The 20248-nt window shown below is 38.4% G+C and overlaps 1 protein-coding gene across 1 annotated transcript in view; it reads right to left on the reverse strand.

Annotated features, from left to right (window-relative positions):
* Positions 1–20248, reverse strand: part of DDX10 (DEAD-box helicase 10) — a 154836-nt gene that overhangs the window by 52825 nt on the left and 81763 nt on the right. The window contains exons 14-15 of the mRNA XM_054654855.2: positions 4388–4501; positions 2028–2189 (exon numbers count right to left, since the gene is read on the reverse strand). Of these exons, the coding sequence (XP_054510830.2) occupies positions 2028–2189; positions 4388–4501 (276 nt within the window). The remainder of the gene's footprint in view (positions 1–2027; positions 2190–4387; positions 4502–20248) is intronic.

Genomic DNA, 20248 nt, shown 5'->3' on the forward strand with positions numbered 1-20248 from the left:
AATACATGAAATGAATTGGTATCCTGAATGCCTTTTGTAGTGGGGAGAGAGATTAATCTTTAACCACAAAGGTTAGTGAGACAATGGGATGGCAAATGAGGTTCTACCAGAGTAACCCCATCACCTTCCTGCCCTTTCTTTGCAAGTTTCATCTTATTTAAATTTGGATGTTATAATTCTAAACTGTTATAAGACTATTCCAAAAATTAAATGACAATCAGGTAACTGAATAATTTGTTATGTACAGAGAATTTACATATTATGTATTTTTCACCTCAAACTGTAAAGTTTCAAATAAAAAATTGGAACAATGTCAGATGTGTGTCAGTCATGCAATGACTGAATGGCAACCCTTAATACTAGACAATAATTTCACAGGATGTCAAACAGAAGTCGTCTTCTTTTTTTTTTTAATCTATTTCCTTCCTTTTATATACTATCATTTATTTATTTTATTTCATTTCATAAAGGATAATAGGTGGAGTGTGAAAAATACTCATGCACTAACCTGCAAGAAGCTTCACATATGACACTTTCTATAATTAAAAAAACCCAATGACATTGATGTGGCCAGTCTGGTAATTTTGTCTGTCTCAGTTTTGAAAAGAGGCATTCTCTTTTCATAGTATCTCCACAGTTTAAGTATTTTTCTTCAATGCAGGGAAATATGTGGTCAACATCATTTGTTCCCCTCAGCACTATAACAATGAAGCTCTGCTAACAGACCAAGAAATGAAGTATTTTATCATTGAAGTCTGATGCCAAACCTACACTCAAAGTCTATGAATCTGCTAGTGAATAAGAGATTGACTGCAAAGTCATAGAATCAGTCTCTCCTTCCCTGTTCATTAAGTGCATCCTTGAAATCTGATTGCATTGTTTTCTGTAAACTACTATTATTTCACTTAGAGTACAGCAAACATGGTTTCTTTTCACCTCCTATCAACTGGAACCCTTTGCTAAAAATGATGTGAGTTTTTTTGTATTTGTCAAATGACTGCAACAGGACTAGAGGAGCAGACTCAAATTAAATGTGTGAAGTACACTTTGACATTAGCTAGGATACTTCATAGCCAAAACATGACTTGAAACTTTCACAAATTCCTTCCAAATTATTTTGTTCCAATTCAAACACTCACAAACACTGGAGGATCTTGCACTAACTACTTACAATCAGTGGAAAGTCAAACTAAATTAAGTCAGCATTTACAGAACAGGACAATAAAACAACATTTTCTAACACTTTGGAAATTTGAAGCTTTGAGTATAAATCAGGCCTTTAACAACACATAGTTGTGGAATCTTACAAGAATGCCATACCCATCTGGCAATCACTAAGAGAATGACCCCTGAGCTCAAAGACACGGCTGTGTTCTATATGACAGGTACATGGCAAGGTCAGAAAACCCTGCTTTGGTCCATAACAAATAATAGAGAAGTAGGCAGAAAACTTGTGGTCTGCAACTTTTAAAGGTTTTTAAACACCAGAGAGAAGCCAGACTGCAGATACTGATCTTTTCAAGTCACAGCCAAAATCATATCATGTAGTTTGAGTAATTCATTAAGTAAATTCTGATAGCCCTAAGCACACTAACACAAAAAGTTAACACTTTGGCCTAGCGGAAATGTGACACTAAATGTTGAGCAAATGGTAGGCTGAAGACACTTCAGAGATACTCTTTCACTGCCAGCAGGTTTTAGAGCATATATGCCTAATAATACTTTCTTTTGGTGAAACAAACCTTTCCAGTGAACACTGCTTAAAAAAAAGATACTCCTAAATTCACCAAACTTTAAAGTTGTAAATAAAATTCCACTGTTACCAACACTTAGTGCTGAATAAGGCTTTGTGCTATCCAGCTATTAAAGAAGTTTTCCTGTGAGCAGTGTAGTCCTGAAGAAAACTGAAGAACTTAAATGAACTTGTACTACACTTATTTCACAATGTATTTAAGTATTTTTCCTCACTGAGCAATCCACAGCGCAGTACTTCTGTACTTCAGTAATTGAAGTAGAAATCAACTTACCCTATGTTTTTCCTTTACTTTCTTCCTATATTCTTCTTTGTCAAATTTGTCTTCTTCACGCAGGATTTCTTTGGCTTTATCTAAGTTGATACCACTGGCATCATCTTCCTCATCTGCTTGTGCCAGATTGGATTTCTGCACAGGTGGCCACTGCTGCACTAACTGAATTAGAGATGCCAGCAAGAAAAATAATGGTTAGAATCATATTTTCCACATCACGCTTTTGGTGTCTTAAATATTCCAATACATTATTTTTTCACACCAAATAAAAAAAGTCATCTGCAAAGGAAACAAATTAATAAACCTTATTTAACACCACACTCAGTTTAAATTTATTATTTTAAAGTGTCTTCATTAGCTCACATTATTGTTTAGTGAACTCACTTCAATCTCTTCCCTTATTTTGTCCTCTTTCCTGATTAGAACAAGTAATTTCTAATCCTGCTACTCATTTGGGGAGAAAAAACTACTTGCTTTCAAGAATGACTCTCTGAAAAAAATGTCAGTAAATCTAAACAGTACCTTTCATGTAAACAATCAACATTCCAACATATTAACCAAGACAAAAATTAGACAAACCTTTATTCCAGAATACAAAAAAAACAAAAACCAAAAAAAAAAACATGACTGCAGGCTCATGTTTGAGGGGAGCAAGGAGAACAGACATGGAAGGGTTTTTTGATTATTGTACTAAGACTGTATTGGAAATGTTTGATGACTCATGCTGATGAAATGTTTGATGGATGACACATTGAACACATCCAGCTTCCCCTAAATATCTGAAACTCTGAATTCAAGACAAAGACTAAATATTCACCAAAAAATATCCCCATCTATCTTATGACCTAGTAGCTTATACCTCAGGGTATGAGCACAAACCTTCAAGGGAAAGTCTTTGCAAAATCATTCTTGCTCATGGACTGGTAGAGTACTAACTCTTGAAAGGAAAGTACATGGCAGAAAATAGAGAATGCAAAACCAAACACATTTAGGACTCCCTAATGCACACTGGCTGTTTATTTAATAGGTACAGATAAATCCAACCCATTGTTTCATATCCTTTTGTAAAATTGAGTTTGTGCAGTTGTATTTTCTAGAAAGATACATTTTTAGAGGACCTAATCAAAGAGAAGCATGTGGAATAGAACGGTAACATTTCAATGCACAATTTTACACAGCTCAGGGAGAAAAAAAGCAAGAACATCCACAGATGCATATTTTGTATTTCCTTAAATGTCACCCCTTTTCTATTGTACTGCTTTTCAAACTACAATCTTTGTGATTGTTTTTCTCTCAATTCTTCCTCCTTTTTGCTTCATTGCATAGATACCTAAAACATTTGCATATGAATTTTAAGTTGACACAACAGCTTGTGAATATCTAAAAATATCTGACATTGTTTTCAGTCAATGGGGCAACCTCTAAAACCTTTTACATTCTGCCTAATGTTAGTATTTATGCATATGGCTACACTCCCTTCACCTCCAATATAAAATGCTTTATTTTGTCAGAAAAAAAGCAAATTGTATACTTGTAAATGTGACCTCTCTTTATGCCTTACTGAAATTATTATAAAGAGGGAAAAAAACCCACCCAACTTTTATCTTACTGCTGGAAATGGAAGAAACAACATGCACAGCATCTGAAGCTGTGAAATCAAATTACAGAAAAGATCATGGAATGTGGACACTTGCTAGTGAGGTTATTTCCACAGGGAAACCCTAGAGTGACTAGCATCCACAACAGTTCCTTTCAGTATAAAGTCAATAAATTTTTCTATTGCTCTACTAAAAGAACAAATCAAATAACCGGCAAATTTCCAAGCACTGCTATGCCAGCACCAGAAAGCCAAAATTTGGTACTTCCTTAGCTTTTCTAACAAAACTTTTTCTCTAGAAATAGTGAATACTGGGAAGAAAACCACGGTCTTCTTTCAATTCCAGTACATTAACTCAAGAGTTGGGGGAGCTTTAGCAAACAGCTACAGGAAAATTGTTTTACATTTCTGTGAGAAAAAAATCCAAGCTCTTGATTCCACCTGAAATTGAAGATAACAGGGAGAAAAGAGATACAGTTCTGTACATCCACTTACAGCTCTCATACAAGTATCTTACACATACAAAGATGAAAAGAGGTCAGTGCTCAACATTTCTCTTTTTCTCCCTGGAACTGAATTCTAAATGGAAGCCGAACTCTTTTGCAAAAGGTAAGCCAATTACAAATACCACACATTTTTTAGAAGTGTGTCTTTTTATACAGATATAAAGTACATTTTTGACTTTATAGAAACTACAATTAGAATATAGAAATATAGAAACTTCAATTCCCACCAAAATACAATTACTTTTAAGTGAACTTACCTCTCCATCTTCAGTAAAAACTATTTTTGTGTTAACTTTAAATTTCTTCTTCAAGATTTTTTTGGCTTCTTGGGTCTTAGTTGCTTTTTTCTTCATCTTTAATTTTGACGTGGTCTGCATAAAAGACAGTAAGGTTTCTTATGAGTTTTTTACTAGTCATAGAGTATACACTTCAAACTTTCTTAAAAGCAATTAGATGTATGAAAATTTAATTCCTAAAACATGAGTAAGAATCATTTCCAGTAAAAATCAGCCCGCAAACCTTTTCATAAAAGCACTTTAAGCAGGATGCATCATCAGAAATTCATTTACTCTAATAAAAATTTAGCATAATTTTAATCCTGCCAGTGCCAGGACACCTGGCTCATTCAAATCTCACTAACCTTTTAAAGACAAGGACACCAGATTCACCAGCTTATGCTGTTAGCAAGCCTCATCAGACAAGAAATACAGTATAACTGACTTGAAGCCAGTAACTACAACTGATCAGAGACCAATTTCATCTCACTTGTCATCACACTGTCCCAGGCACCACAGTAAACTAGTCTGAAATATGTGTGTGTCAATGAATGCCACAAGTGGCCATGCAAGAATACTGCATAACTTTTGTCTCTTGCAGAACATCCAGAAGGTGTTTAGAATTAAATACCATTTAAATATCATAAAAGTTACTAGCATCATAAAAGAAAGTAGGGGGGAAAAATGATGAAGACTCCAGAGCAACTAATGAATGAATCCACAGAAATAGTGAAATCCACAGATGGCCTATCTATGTTTCCCCAAGGCACTCATCTAGTGGCAACATCAAGGAACTAAAGAATGTGGAGATTCACCACCCCCAACTCTTCTTCCCAGAAATCTCCTCTCAAGAAAAAAGCCTGAATGTGTTCTAACATCTACCAGGGCACAATACACAGAGGACATTTTAAGCAGTAACTGACATTACAAAACTATTTTATAGCAAAAATATTCTGAAGGAATGTGTGGAGACTCCATAGGAGAAGGCCCACAACTCATTCATCAACCCATTAAGACTGCAATCTCTCCACTACTCAGAAGAAAAGTGCCTGAAAAACAGTCACTAAACTGTCTCAACTTCTAATAAATAACAGAAAGCAGTCAAAGCAACAAGAAAGAAAAAGAAAAAACTGAACTTTTTCTCACTTTCATTTTGGTCATATTAATCAGTTTCCAGTTCTATACAAAATCTACTATATAAAGAAGCAAAAAAACATTAACTCAGAAAGTCACTGTCATTATGGTCAGCACACTAATGCACTGAAATATGAACTATAAAAGAGAAAAATTACAGTCCTTCTAACAGGAAAAATGGCTTGTGACAGCTACTGCCTGTGATATCAAATAATGACCATATCTATTATAGAAAATAGTAACAGTAGCAGCACTTTTGTCCTCAGCACTGTCAAATGATTTTTGCTGCACTGTGCAGCTACCACAGGTTAGGTACATCTGTAACAGCTCAGAAAGCTGTGTGCATTAGTGCTGCTTACCCTACAAACAAATTGTTTCAGAAGCTGCATTAGCACAAAACCCTCACCTCAAAATACAAACTACTTAGTAGAACAACAGGAGCTGTCCAGAGAAATAATTTAAAGAGAGATGTAATTCAAGGTGGTGGGACAATACTATTCACTACCACAGCATTTTCTTTCAGCAGCTGCTTTTGGCTTTCTTTTTTTAATAAATAATCCTTTATTTCTGCACTACCAGTATTATTGATACCAGCAAAATATGCTACTATAAAAAAAATTACTGTAAGATTGAAATTGGTACAGCAGTATTTTGCAAAATTGTATTTAACTGTGAATTTCAGCTGTTTACATTTCTTAAAAAGGGTTTTCCCAGCTAAGGAGCACAAATACCCAATGAGCTGTCTTTACATGCACAACTGGGCAACGTTTCCAGTTGTACCTTGTCCCCCCCTCCTTCCTCTGAGTTTGATACAGTCAAGTTGCATGGGAAAAAATGGGATAGTTCAAAATTTCCAAACAAATAAAAGGAAGAAGTGGAGGAGAAGAAAAAAATGGGAAGCTAAATTCCCTCACTATAGACTCAAAAAGCATAGTGTAGGATCAGTGGGTGAATCTGGCAGATTTATAACATTCCTTGTGTAGCATTACACAAAGGGATCAAAATTTTTGAAAACTTACAGAAAAACAGTATGAGTATAAAACACTACACAGTCTTTAGATGATTGAACTGTGGTTTTTTATTAGGACACTGCATTGGGTTTGCATGGCCAGCTTTTGGTACCAGGGAGGCTGCAAGGGTGGCTTCTGTGAGAAGCTGCCAGAAGCTTTCCCCATGTCCAGCAGGGTCAATGCCAGCTGGCTCCAAGATGAACATGCTGCCAGCCAAGGGCCCATCAGAAATGATGGTAAATCCTCTGTGATAACATATTCAAGTCGAGTAAAAAAAGTAAAAAAGTTACGGCACAGATGTAAGTGCAGCCAGAGGAGAGCGCAGTGAGAACTCATGAGAGGAACAGCCCTGCAGACACCAAGGGCAGGGCAGAAGGAGGGGCAGGAGGGGCTCCAGGCACTGAGCTCAGATTCCTCTGCAGCCCATGGCACAGGTCACAGGGAGGCAGCTGTGCCCCTGCAGCCCCTAGAGGACCATGGGATGCAGAATCCACCTGGAGCCCATGGAAGAGATCCACACCAGAGCAGGGGATGCCTGACAGAGGGCTGAGACCCCATGGGAGGCCCGTGCTGGAACAGGCTCCTGGCAGGGACCTGCAGACCTGTGGAGAGAGGAGCCCATGCTGGAGCAGGTTTCCTGGTAGGACTTGTGACCCATGCTGGAGCAGCCTGCCCTTGAAGCACTGACCCACACTGCAGCAGTTCACAGAGAACTGTTGCCTATGGGATGGATTCACATTGGAGAACTGTCTCCCATGAGAGGGACCCCACAGAGGAGCGAGGGAAGGATTCCTTACCCTAAGCAGTGGCAGGAACACTATGTGATGAACTGACCACAATCCCCATTCCCTGTCTCTCTGTGCCACTGGGAAGGAGGAGGTAGAGCTGGGAAGGAGGGGTACAGGGAAGTTGTTTTAAAGGTCTGATATAACTACTTATTATCCTGCTCTGATTTTGTTAACAATAACTTTAATTAATATCTCTAATTTAAGTCTGTTTTGCCTGTGATGACATTTGTTGGGCAATCTCTCCTGGTCCTTATGTCAACCCACGTACTGTTCATTATATCTTCTCTTCCCTGTCCAGCTGTAGAAGGGCGTGATAGAGAGGTTTTGGTGGGTGCAGGCATCCAGTCAGGGTCCACCACTACACTGGTAGTTTAGCTTTCTGAGCACACTACAAAGTTGATGGCTATCAAGGCTCCTTCAGCTTCAGAGACACTCCCCTGACTGACTCAGTTTAAGACCAGATGGGCTCAGATATCAAAACATTTTCATCACAGATGCAGGCACAATTTTCCAAACTACATGACTTTAGTATTCAGCAGTAGAAGAAGGGACCTTTGGTGTGTTAGGGCAGTGGTTTCTGACATAGCTTCCCTGTTCCAAGGGGGAGAATACATAGTCCAGGGTAAGAGTCAGGCTGATCAGCCATGGAGTGTATACAGTCCTGGGGCAACTGTGGGATCCCATACATGCTGCTTTGATTCCCTTCTGGGGATCTCTTTCACATTGTTCTGGAGTCCCTACATAATCCTAAAGTGTCCCTCTTCTGTCACTTAATCCTCTCCCTCCATGTGTCTCCAGCAGCATCTTTCAGAGGACCTATTCCCCACACTCTAAGAGCCTCTTGCCCTACTTCCTGCTGCTTTATATTGAACATACCTCTGGCCAGGTGTTTCTCCAAGTGGCTTAAGTCTTGATGCAGGATGGGTTGTTTAAATCCATCTGAGCTCATGGCCTACTCAGGGATCCATGACACCCTGTGACCCTCTCACCCAAATTTCTAATGCCACCGCCTGTCTTTGCTTTGACCTCACATTTGAAATACAAATTTCTCATCGAGCAGGAGTCTGAGTCCTCTATTTTAAATGTGCAACTGGATATGAGACCTCAGGCTTTCCTAATCTTCAGTGCTAACCCTTGGTTCCCTGTGTTTTCACGCCACCCTGCTTACTCATTTCCCATTTTCATCTTTTGTACTAGGAGATACTTGAGCACGGACAAGCAGCAGGCTGACATTCTGTAGGGCTTCATCTCTTTTCTTCACTAAGAGTTCACCACAGCAGCAGGCACCACCAACTGCTGCAGGTTGCCAAAAGATCCCTGTCAACTGTTAACCTGAAGTTCTGTAGAGAATTCAAAGATGGCAGGAGTCCTGACTCCTCTCTGCCCAGTGAACACTGGAACTGGGGTCACAGGCTGTGCAGGCAGAAGCATGATCACATCAGCAGATACAAGTGAACAGAGGGCTTCTGCTGACAACTAGACCCTGCTTCTAGTGCCAGAGCAAGCCATGGGCCTGGGCATATTAAAGTGAGCTGAGAGGGCACAGCTGTTGTCCACACTGATCACCTCATTGCAGGTCCTGCTCAACTATTTACCTCGGTACATCCCTTTCTAAAGCTGAATTATTCCATCAGATAGGCCATTGATCCAAAAACAGCATGGGTGATCTGGGCTCAGGTTTTCATGTTGCTGTTAAGACACCAAAAGAATTCTGCATTTGAACTCAAGTTGCAAACAGCAGCTTAAGCACCAGCTGGTGCACACACCCCTCTCAGTCAATGAGAAGAGGCTACCTGCTGCTCACCAGCAGGGACATTTTGCCCTATGCCCAATACAACTGGCCTTCAGTCTCATCTTTTCTTCTATAAAGATGTGGCAACAGTTAAATTTATCAAACAAAAACCAGGGCAATAATTAGCCTCTTTAAAATGATATATAATACTTAAACATTATAAATTAAGAGTCACTCAAGTTTAAAAAAAACCCATAAAATGCAGGATCAGCTGCAAAATTGGGGGATTTTCTACTGTTACTAATCTAAAGCCGAAATTTCTTTTTCCTTTTGTACATGCCAGATGGTTTGCTGGATTATTTAACAGTAAAACCTAGCTCTTACAGGCACAGAAAATTCAAACATTTTGATACAGAATCAGTAACAATATAGCTAATATAGAAGTTCTTTTCTCTTTTTTTCCAAAAAGGAGCGGGCTTTTGATTTCTGGCTAAAAACATCTGACATTCTTAAGCTGAATCAACAAGAAAAGGTTTTCTAAATGAAGATACTGACAAGTTTAAGAAATAAGATTCACTATTTTTCCAGTTATAGTATTTTCCTGAAGAGACAGGGCACAGAAACACAGGCATCAGTAAATTTTGCTATTATAGTATTTTTTCTTATTAATACAATTTTGAAGTGAATAGATAGATTTGAGCATGTAATCCTCAGTAACTCAGGATCTAACAACAGTATCTTACCACAAGCAAGACAAAACATATGTACTTTGACCTTTGGAGTGTTTCTCATCATCAACTTAAAGTTACTTTGTTTCTAACTACAATTTTCTTTTTCATTTCACCTCAACACACCTTTGAAAGCAACACAGAACACTCACTAGAAAATCTGCCTAAAGGCAGGACTACATTATTGTGGCAGGCTAAAATATCAGTAGGAAAGAAAAAAGTTAGAATCAATTCTCCAGTCCCACAAGCTAAAACAAGCATTACTGCATTTCTAGAGGGTTTGTGGGCTTTTCTTCTCCCTCCTGCTTGTATCATACAATTCCTAGGAAGAATGGTGCCATACCTGGAAGTATTTTCCAATCTCTCCCAACATTACTTTACTAAGAATTTAACAGCAACCGCCTCTGAGAAATAAAACTCAGTGTGGGACTCAATTTCACAGACTTGCTTTGTATTTCTTGAAGAAACAAGGAGCAAGAGGAGCAAGTACTATCACATCTGCAGTATCACCAAGTACGTCGGTCCCCCTGTCGAGCTACTGCGTTCAGACTTGGATGTCTATTGTATTTGCAGGGAATGCCCCAACGAAGGCAGGAATGATGCATCTGACTCCACCTTTTCAGAAGGCTGATTTATTACTTTATAATACTATATTATATTAAAGAATACTACACTATACTAAAGAATACAGAAAGGATACTTACTGAATGCTAAAAAGATAATAATGAAAACTTGTGACTCTTTCCAGAGTCTTAACACAGCTTGGCCACAATTGGCCAATGAGTCAAAACAACTCACACCAGAATTCAATGGAACAATCACCTGTGGGTAAACAATCTCCAAACACATTCCACATGAGCAAAACACAGGAGAAAAAAATGAGATAAGAATAGTTTTCCTTTTCTCTGAGGCTTCTCAGCTTCCCAGGAGAAAAATCCTGGGCGAAGGAATCTTTTCAGAGAATGTGAATGCCACAGATGTCATTCCCCACAGAAGGCTTGCAGACTGAAGCTACCAAACCTTAGACAAAGAAAAGCACTGGGCTCCTCTTTGTGCCATGGAAAGCAGAGATGGTTTTCATCCAGTAGGCACCACAGAACTTTGAAAATACTAACTATCCTCCAGTCACTAACCTAAAGCAGCCTCACCATAAAGCCTTACCTCCCAAACCCATAAACTTCCCAAATTCTGACTACAAGGCTTTGATTACCTATGATGGATAAGAGAGGAGTTTAGAGGGGAGAGAAGTTTTCACTTCTCCTGAAAAATATCTAAAATATCACAGAAGCAGCAGTGAGTTACAAACTTCACTCCTCACACATAAATTGCTATGGATAAGACAGAAAGCATCAAGAGAAGCAAAACAGTCAGACTCTGAAGTCCTGACCATTTTACTTCAAGCATCTACAAAATGCTAAACACCAATAGCTTCCTCTTGATAATACAATTTGAATCCTATTGAGTATAGAGGACCAAAGAGGCAAAAATCCTAAGATGGGGCATGACCACAAGGGGATGCAAGGGTGCTGCTTTTCTTCATGATCTGTGGTAGCTATAACTAGGTAGTCTTTATTTTGATTTCCAGTCCACTTCTCTAAACAACAGCTATTTCTGTCCTTCCTAACTTCTGCTGACTGCTCATAAATCTTGGTCCACTTTGCACTGTTGTGAACATCAGAACAAGCCAGAGCCACTGAGAAGCAGCAGGGCAAAGCTGCTTCCACAAAAGAACTCCCTCAATCTTCTCTAGGAAAACAAGCTTCTTTTGTTAGCCTGTGTTGTTGTTCTACTTTTTATGTAATACAAGCGTGGCTAATTGTGGTTTGGTGAAGTATTCTAAGTTTTTACTTTTTAATTAAATGTTAAAATTTAGGAAGCTTAAGTTCACAGACACTATCCAAACAACTTGCACAGCATTGGTAGAAGTCACTGAGGACAGCTTTTATCACAGCAGTTGTGAAAATCTGGAAATAGGTAGACATACTCAAAAGAAAAAACAACACTCCTTACATGTTGTCTATTTGCTTCTCTATGAACTCTCTTATAGCATAGTAATCAAGCATGAAGATCAAAGTGACCTTCAATTTTTCAAGGGGTGGCTTAAATTAAAAGACTGGACTGATGTGGGTCTTGTTGGTTTGGGGTGTTTTTTCTTCAGGGTGTTAGTATGTGTGTGTGTGTTGCTTTGGCTTTTTTCAGCTAGTATCATGCGAGATCTCAAGCAAGATGCTAAAAATGCAAGAAGCTGAAGTTATTGGTTGGTAATTCTTTACATAATACCACAGTTTGATCAGGGAAATTCTAGACAGCTAAATTACCTAGTACATCCATTAATTATTTCCTTTCTAAATCTAGTGACATAATGTTGATTTTAAAAAGAGACCATTTATTTAGGAGAGAAAAACTTACATCAACAACTGCATATTGCTTTTACAGTAACAGTTACGAAGGAAAGGCTCAGGGTGGTATTCAAAAGAAAAACAGCACTCTTAGCACAAAGAATAGCCTAGACATGAATTATTTCAAAATCACAGCAACAGAAGAAACAAAAGTCATGTAAATAACAAAACATTCTAATAACCACTATTCAGTATTGCTTACTGCATGTCATGACTTAACCTCAGCCAGCAACAAACCACAATGCAGCCACTCACTCACTCCCCTACATCAGCATGGGGGAGAAAATCAAGATGTATAGAAATGAAAAAGCTCCTGGGTTGAGATAAAGACAATTTAAAACCTAAAGCAAAGGCTATGCATGCAAGCAAAGCAAACAAAAGAATTAATTCACCACCTCCCATGGGCAGGCAGGTGTTCAGCCATGTCCAGGTGAGCAGGGCTCCACCATGCATAATGGTGACTTGGGAAAATGAGCACCATCACTCCGAACGTCCCAACCCCCTCCTTCTTCTTCCCCCAGCTTTATATGCTGTGCATGATGCCAGAAGGTCTGGAACGTCCCTTGGGTCAGCTGGGGCCAGCTGTCTGAGCTGTGCCCCCTCCCAACTCCTTCTGCACCCTCAGTGTCCTCACTGGTGGGGTGGGGTGAGGAGCAGAAAAGCCTTGGCTTGGTGAAAGCCCTGCTCAGCAGCAATGAAAACATCCCTGTGTTATTGACAATTTCCAGCTCAAATCCAAACCACAGCCCCATACTCAGTATTATGAAGAAAATTAATTCTATCCCAGCCAAAACCAGCACATCACATTACAGACAAAGACCACCAGCAGCTCATCACACTACTGTGTTCCAGTTAAAATTGCCTTTCAGATCAACGAAAGAGACACAGATGAAATAAGCCACAGCAAAGACAGACCTGTACTATGGCAACCATACTCTTACATGATGGCTTTGATGACTGTTAGCACAAGAGACTACATCTGAATCTGAGTTTCATTACAGTTCTGAGTTTAGGTGCAAGGGTTTGGTGAGAATTGATTTCTTATTACACAATATACTACTATTCTACAAAACAGATTCAATTAAGCCAGGAAAGTTGAAAATAACTAAATTTAAGATTAAATTTTCAGTGTTCAACATAAAATGCAAGAGGTAGGATCAGAAAACCTTGCCACTTGCTAGAACAACTGGAATATTCTGCAATTTACATTATGACCTTGGCACTGTGTTTAGACAGCAATTTGCTATAATTTCCTCTATTTTAAAAAGGTGTTTATTTAGGAGATTGTTTTTACTTGTATATAGACTATGACAGCAGAAAAGAAGGAGAAACAGGCACCAGTAAATGGGTCCCTGTCCAGTATTTATCTCTAACCACAGACAAGAGCCAAGCTTAGGTAGAGAAATCTTTATTAAATAGTTCTCCAGTGATAAATCTTACTCCCATTTCTGATGCCACATAGAAGCATTTCTCTAGAATACTTCTAAAACACAGAAAACAACTAAAATAATCTCCCACTGAATTGTTACACTTTTCTTAGGAATGAATGCATACTACGTGTGATACAGGACTCTTCATTTCAGCAGCTGGTATCCAGACTTAAAAATGGGAGTTTTGGCAAAGGATAAACAGAGATGGAGGATAAAGTTTCTCTAACAAGTAGGTAAAAAGAGATAATATTAAGAAAAATATGTTAATATTGCAACATTTACTGTAACTGACTGAACTTATTTTGTCAATTATGACTCGAAATCATAACTACTTGTACAATGGTAAAGACAAAACATTTTCAACAAAAAAACTATTCTTTTAGGATATTGGGGATTCCATCAGTAGCTCTGTACTTCCAACTATGAATTTAGATGAGAGAAAGGATTTTTTTCCACACACTCCCATATCTCTGCATTCATTTTAAGAAGTTTAATTCTCCTTTAACCATTTCCTCTCGTTTCTTTACAGGTACTTTAGAAATGCCTGGTTACAGTTCTTAATCCTGAAATACAATTCATACAATTCCTGCATCCTCACAGCAGCATTTAACAGCTACAAAATTTAAACCAAATCATGAAAAGGTATTTTTAAGTGAATTTTCATCCCTACATTCATGAGAAAACTTTCATGCTTTCATGTTCTATACTGAATAATAGAATGTTAATGTTCTACCCCGATATAAAATCCCAGAATACCAGAGGGAACCATGAATGAGCAGCATTGCACAATCAATTTTTCATGCTTTTTCCCCCCTCTATCTTACCCTCTCCCTCTGCTTTTTTCTTTTTATTTTTATATTACATATTTCTGACTCCTCCACAGAACTGGAAATGCCTTGGTGAAGAGCCAAGCTCCCCCCAGCCCACAAAACAAACATTTGATTTACAGACTATAAATTATGTAATTGTAAACACAACTCTATCTGTATATGCCAAAAAACATTTTTTTCATTCATCTGCAAAACCACGGCAGCTCATTTTCCGAATCTTTAAGTATAAGACTATTATACAAGAAATACAGGCAAAAAAAAACCCTCTACATTTACTGTTATACGATCTAACACGAAAAAATCCACTTCTCGAGAAACTTGTGAGTTATAAAATAATTAGATAATATCTCTATTTAATGCACTGGAAAACAGAACTTTTCAGTATAGCTATTGCATTAGGCTGAAAATCTCTATTATCTGGGAGCATAAGTAGCAACAACATCCCCTTCTAAAGCATTAGCCCTTTAGCAACACATAGCCATCACTTCTCATGCAGCTTATTTAAGTGAGGTTTAATAGAGACCACAGAACCATTCACATATTTCTAGGCAAAAACTAAATTAAGTTATAATCACGTATGCATGACTAAATGAAGATAAAGACATTCCAGAATACTGTAATTCAAAATCAAACACATTAACACAGCTTCGTTAATATTCAGCATCTGGGTTGGTAGAAAAATGTATCTCCAAAGAAACATGTATAAGTCAAGATATTCTAATAACTCAGACTGCCTCAGACTGTAAAAATCAAAGAAGTATACAATAATGATGAATCCCATTAGTAACTGCAGTGCCAGATCAAGGCACAAAATGCCTTCATTCCACTCCTCTCTGCCATAATAAGCTATGCACCCTTACAACAAAATCTTTTGACAAAATCCAAACTGAGCACACCATTTCTCCAGAACCTCCACAGCCAAGAGAAGTAGATACAACATCAATGAAGCAAATCCCATTATTTTGTTGACTGCTATTTACCCTCCAGAGCTTCCATTTTGCAAGCAAGAAAAAGCCATCATGAAGATGCTATTTCCATTACAACTTGGCAAACTAGGAGAGCATGATCATGTATTTGGTATTGGACAAAATTACAAATTACTTCAAACCTAGGCATCTCCTGTCACTTCTAAAAAAAACCCTCAATCAAACAAAACCACACTCAACCCAAATCCCATACCACACTAAGGTGGAGTTGAGGAGTTGAGAAAATTGCACTTTCTTTGCAACTTTTGTTCTATTATAGATCTCCAACAACGATGATGTTGAGATATTTTTAAAGTTTTCAGCAGGTGAAAGATTCTGCTTATTCATCCCCCATCAATCTTCCACATGAAAGGCCCACACTCAAAATGGGAGTGAGGGGAGACAAGTAGGAAGGGAAAGGGAAGGCTGCCCTTCCCTTAAAGATGAAAAGAATCCTTAAGTCCTGAGGTGTGCTAAGTACATACATATGTTCTGGACCTTATCGATTTTGAGAGAGGAGCAATTTTCAGCAAAACTAAAAGTCCACACTTAATATCTTACTGCAAGACAGTTAAATTGAAATATTCTGAGAAACGTAATCACTGGATGATAGAGCCAGAAGGCAATGCTAAGCTGACATTTAATGAACTGATTAATTTGGGGTTTTTTTAGTTAAATAAAGATCACTGCGTTTAATGTGACTATTTTCTAGGAGTTAGGACATAGTTATTCTAGGGAAAAATAGAAAAAAAAACTTTTCTGCATAATCATTAAGGCAGCCAAGGCTTAAATAAATGTCAAAACATAGTTAAAATTATGGCTTAAAAATACTCTGTAGAAGAAACTTAGATCAAAAGGTGGGAGGAGAAGACCAAACTTTCCTGCTGTTTTTCTTTAAGGCTGAATATATTTTATTGTGTGTGATATGCATGACCTTCCTTTCTCCCCAGAAAGCCACAGGCCTGGCCCCAGGAACACAGCAGCAGTCAAGGCTGAAGCTTCTCAAAACATTTTGTTTGCTACATTCTCCTGAGCTGTCATCAGAAAGTAACAAAAACTTTACTTTGTAGAGAAATGTATTATCTCAACTCCCTCTCTCCCTCCTTTTGCACAAGCTAAAATCACAGCCTATGCCCATTTAATTGCCACCCACAAAAATATTCTCCACAGGCTCTGACCACAAATAACAAAGACTGCAGATGTTTTGAGAAAAAAAACTGAGTTTTGTTTATTTGACCGGTGTGTACTTTTCAGCAGTAATTAGTGTGATAACCACCACTGTCTTTAAGAGAGCTTTATTTCCTCTTCTGATTGACCTACATGGCACATCCTCCTCCCTCTCCCCTTCAGAGGCCTGTGAAGGTGATGCTCCTCTCAGTGCACAGGAGCAGACACAAGTGAAGCCATTCCCCTGCCTCCACCCACACACAGCACTACTACAGAGAGCAAGAAGATCCAACACTGACTGCTTGGTGGTCTGAGAGGGTTTATCTTTGACACGAGGCTTGGTCGAATTTTGCTCCCAAACAAGGAGAGCAGAGCCCAAGTGTACCAGGGCCCCCTCAGTAACCTCACAGAAACACAACAGAGAACTGCAGGAAAGGAGATCAGCTGAGGGAGCTGCTCACGGCTGCCAAGAGACCTGAGAAGAACAGAGCTGGTTTCTCTCAACCCAATGTCAATCAAGGAAAATCTCAACAGACAGAAGCTCTTCACAACTAAAGGCAGATGCAGATACCACAATAATAACCAGGAAAGATATTTCACATCTATTATTTCTCTTCTTTAAAAAAGGTTGAGTATTTTGACTTTTTTTTCCATGTATTCAATACAGACTTAAAATGCTGCCACAAGTGGTCCTGCAGTTCTTTTACACAACTCCACTGCTGCCCTTTGCTAGCACTGGTCATTCCCCAAAGAGAAAAGCTGGTAAGCTGGTGCTCCAAGGACGTAGAACTGGCAGAAAGCTGGCACTACAACTAGAAGGGCAAAGACAACTGAGCTTCCAGCAAAGATGATAAGAAAACTGTCCACTCATTTGGAAGGAAAAAAAAAATAATTTTCCTCCCAATTCAGGCATTAAATGATTAGGTAATCCCCATTAACAGAGTATCTTCTACCAGTTGTGGGGGTTTTTTTAATGAATCTTTCTTACTGGATGTAACAGTTGATTTAGAAGCGGAAATAGCAACACTTAGAAGAAACAGTGAAGGGCAAGGAAATTGGGCTATGACAGGCCCTCAGACTGAACTCAAAAGGATGCAAAGCAGAAAAGCAATTTTTAGAGGAATGATGGATTACAAAAACAAAATGGAAATTGGAATAAGAAATAATCTACAGCACAAGAATGCCAAAGGCACATTTGCAAAAATAACGTTTCTTGACTCTTTAGACAAAGGCAATATAACAGGAGTAACCAATTTAACTTTCTGTGGAACATTTAAAAGAATTCATTCTAAAAAGTAGTAACTAAAGTTTAAAAAATGGTCAAAGAGAGTTAAGAGAGGTGAAGGATTAGAACTGCTACAGTGACTACAATGATCTGTGTTGGAAGACTAATTATTGGGGAGCTACTGATTCTCCTCAGTCACATCCATGGTTCCTGCTCTGTGTGCACCCTTAGTTTCTCAGGCCAAGTCAAGATCAATTAGTTTACGACAGTTGTTCTGAAAGTAGAACAAACACCTGTCATTAATAATACACAATGTCTTAAAGCTTATGGCAGTCAATTAATTGCACTCTAACACTGAATCTTTCCTCCTGAGCTGCATGTACAACTTTGCTACAAGCTTGTAGGAAAACTTATGTTCTGGTTATCCTATCTGAGCCATAATACTCATATTTTAAAATCCTTGGAAGAAAGTCAAGCTGAAATCAAATTAGTAATTATTTCTAGAGAAACACACTGGGCCTTAGAGATGTTCAGAAATTAACATAATCTACTTGTTATAGTTATTTCATCATCATAAATTAACTTTGTATGACATTACATACTCTTCTTCTCCCTTAAATTTAACTGCACTAGTTTTGAATAAATGTGGATTTTATATTCTGCATAGACAGAAAAACAAGTCTGCAGGGATAACACATGAAAAAATGCCTTGTTAGCTATTCACCAAAATATATAGCTTAGACCTAGACATTTCTTGTGCTTACTGGAAATCCATAAAAATTTTACAATGCAGTTTCACAAACCAAAGTCAATGGAAATGCATCACTGATTTTAGCAGAAAATGCTCTGAACCCACCAAAGGGAAGACACATGGCAGAGATCAGTCATCCCTGCCTCTTCCTCGTTCTAACACCAAGGCCAGCACTGCAGGAAAGCTGCATTAAAGCACAAGCAAAGAGAATAGGGATGGTATTATGACTGGAGCTCCAAGCACCAGAACATTCACAAGAAAAGGTTCAACAGCTGGAGATGGAAGATATTTCTGCCATCCAAAGAGATGTCTTGATTCTTCCCACTGAGAGCACAGCAAATTGTTGTGAAGCCCGTTGCAGGACACGCCGTGCTCCAAGGTCAAGAGCTGGACCAATCCAATTCAAGTAATAGAAACTAAACAAACATTCCCATTCCTGAAGCATTTTCATGAGCACTGACAAATAAGCTGCAATTTGTTCATTTTCAGGCTTAATTCCCATCCTTGCAATTCACACAACACGGTCTCCTGAGAAATTTCCCTAAATTAAGAAATCTCTGTTGAAAGATTATCTCTTGGCTGGACTTCACTTCTGTACCACCAAAGACTTATCCCATTTGAGCATTAGCTAGACTCCTGGGCACACACACAAATTGCTACATTGCCTGAAGTGAAGAAGTAAGCTGGAGCCAGAGGCACACCCAAGAAAACAGCCTGAAGCCAGCAATATAGTGGGGACACAGCAGCTTATGTTAGCACAACTGGGCCACTGCAATGAAGACATGAACCCCACCCTCAGCCTGCCCTATGTTCATTCTAACTCCAGAAAGATGGAAAAGCTCACCTTGTTCACCTGGAACAACTTCACACACACTACTTCAAGTGAACTGGTGTTGCAAAAATACATGAGTTTGTAAAAGTAAATTTAAATGGATGAAAGAAAAGGAAGAAAAAAATGTGTTTAGGACTATGAATCTGTCGTCACTACTAAAAAAAATACGGGGTAGCTGCTGACAGGTCTCCATTAAAAATAAATTCAGATAGCTAGCTTAAGAAATAAGAGAAACATTCATCTCTTTCAAAAAACAGTTTCTGAAGCAGTTTCACAGAATGCATGGGTCATGTGTGGCAGATCACATTTGTTCAGTTAAGAATAATCTGCCTGAAAGTCGACATTTCTAGGATGGTGAGAAATATTTCCCATTTTAACTGCAAGTGTTTTCACTTTGTGCCAAGAGCCACCCAGTGACCACAGCTGGAAGAAACCCAAATGCTGCTTCACTTACCCAGAATGTCAAGGCAGCTGGAGACAGTTTTAACAGCAAAAGTTAGGAAGAGCAAGAAAACCAAGAATAGTAGATTGACTGCCAATGTGGAAACTGGATTTCAAACATGTGAATTCACACTGACACATCTTATTCTACATTAAACAAAAACATCCTCTTAAAACCTTTCAGCAGAAAAAAGATTCTACACAAGAAACACTACTGAGTGGGAAGATAACCATGTACTTCGCATTGCTAGTGATCTTTTTCTATCCAAAACAGTAATCCAATATGGAACCAAATGACAGAGCAATTTGATCCCTTTTCTCCAGAGCAAGTATTTTCTCAAACTCTGTAATAGTGATAATGTAATAAAATATGGTTGTTGCAGACAATCCAGTTTGTAAGAACACACAAAT

This window comes from Agelaius phoeniceus, chromosome 2, assembly GCF_051311805.1.
Source record: "Agelaius phoeniceus isolate bAgePho1 chromosome 2, bAgePho1.hap1, whole genome shotgun sequence".
NCBI lineage: Eukaryota > Metazoa > Chordata > Aves > Passeriformes > Icteridae > Agelaius > Agelaius phoeniceus.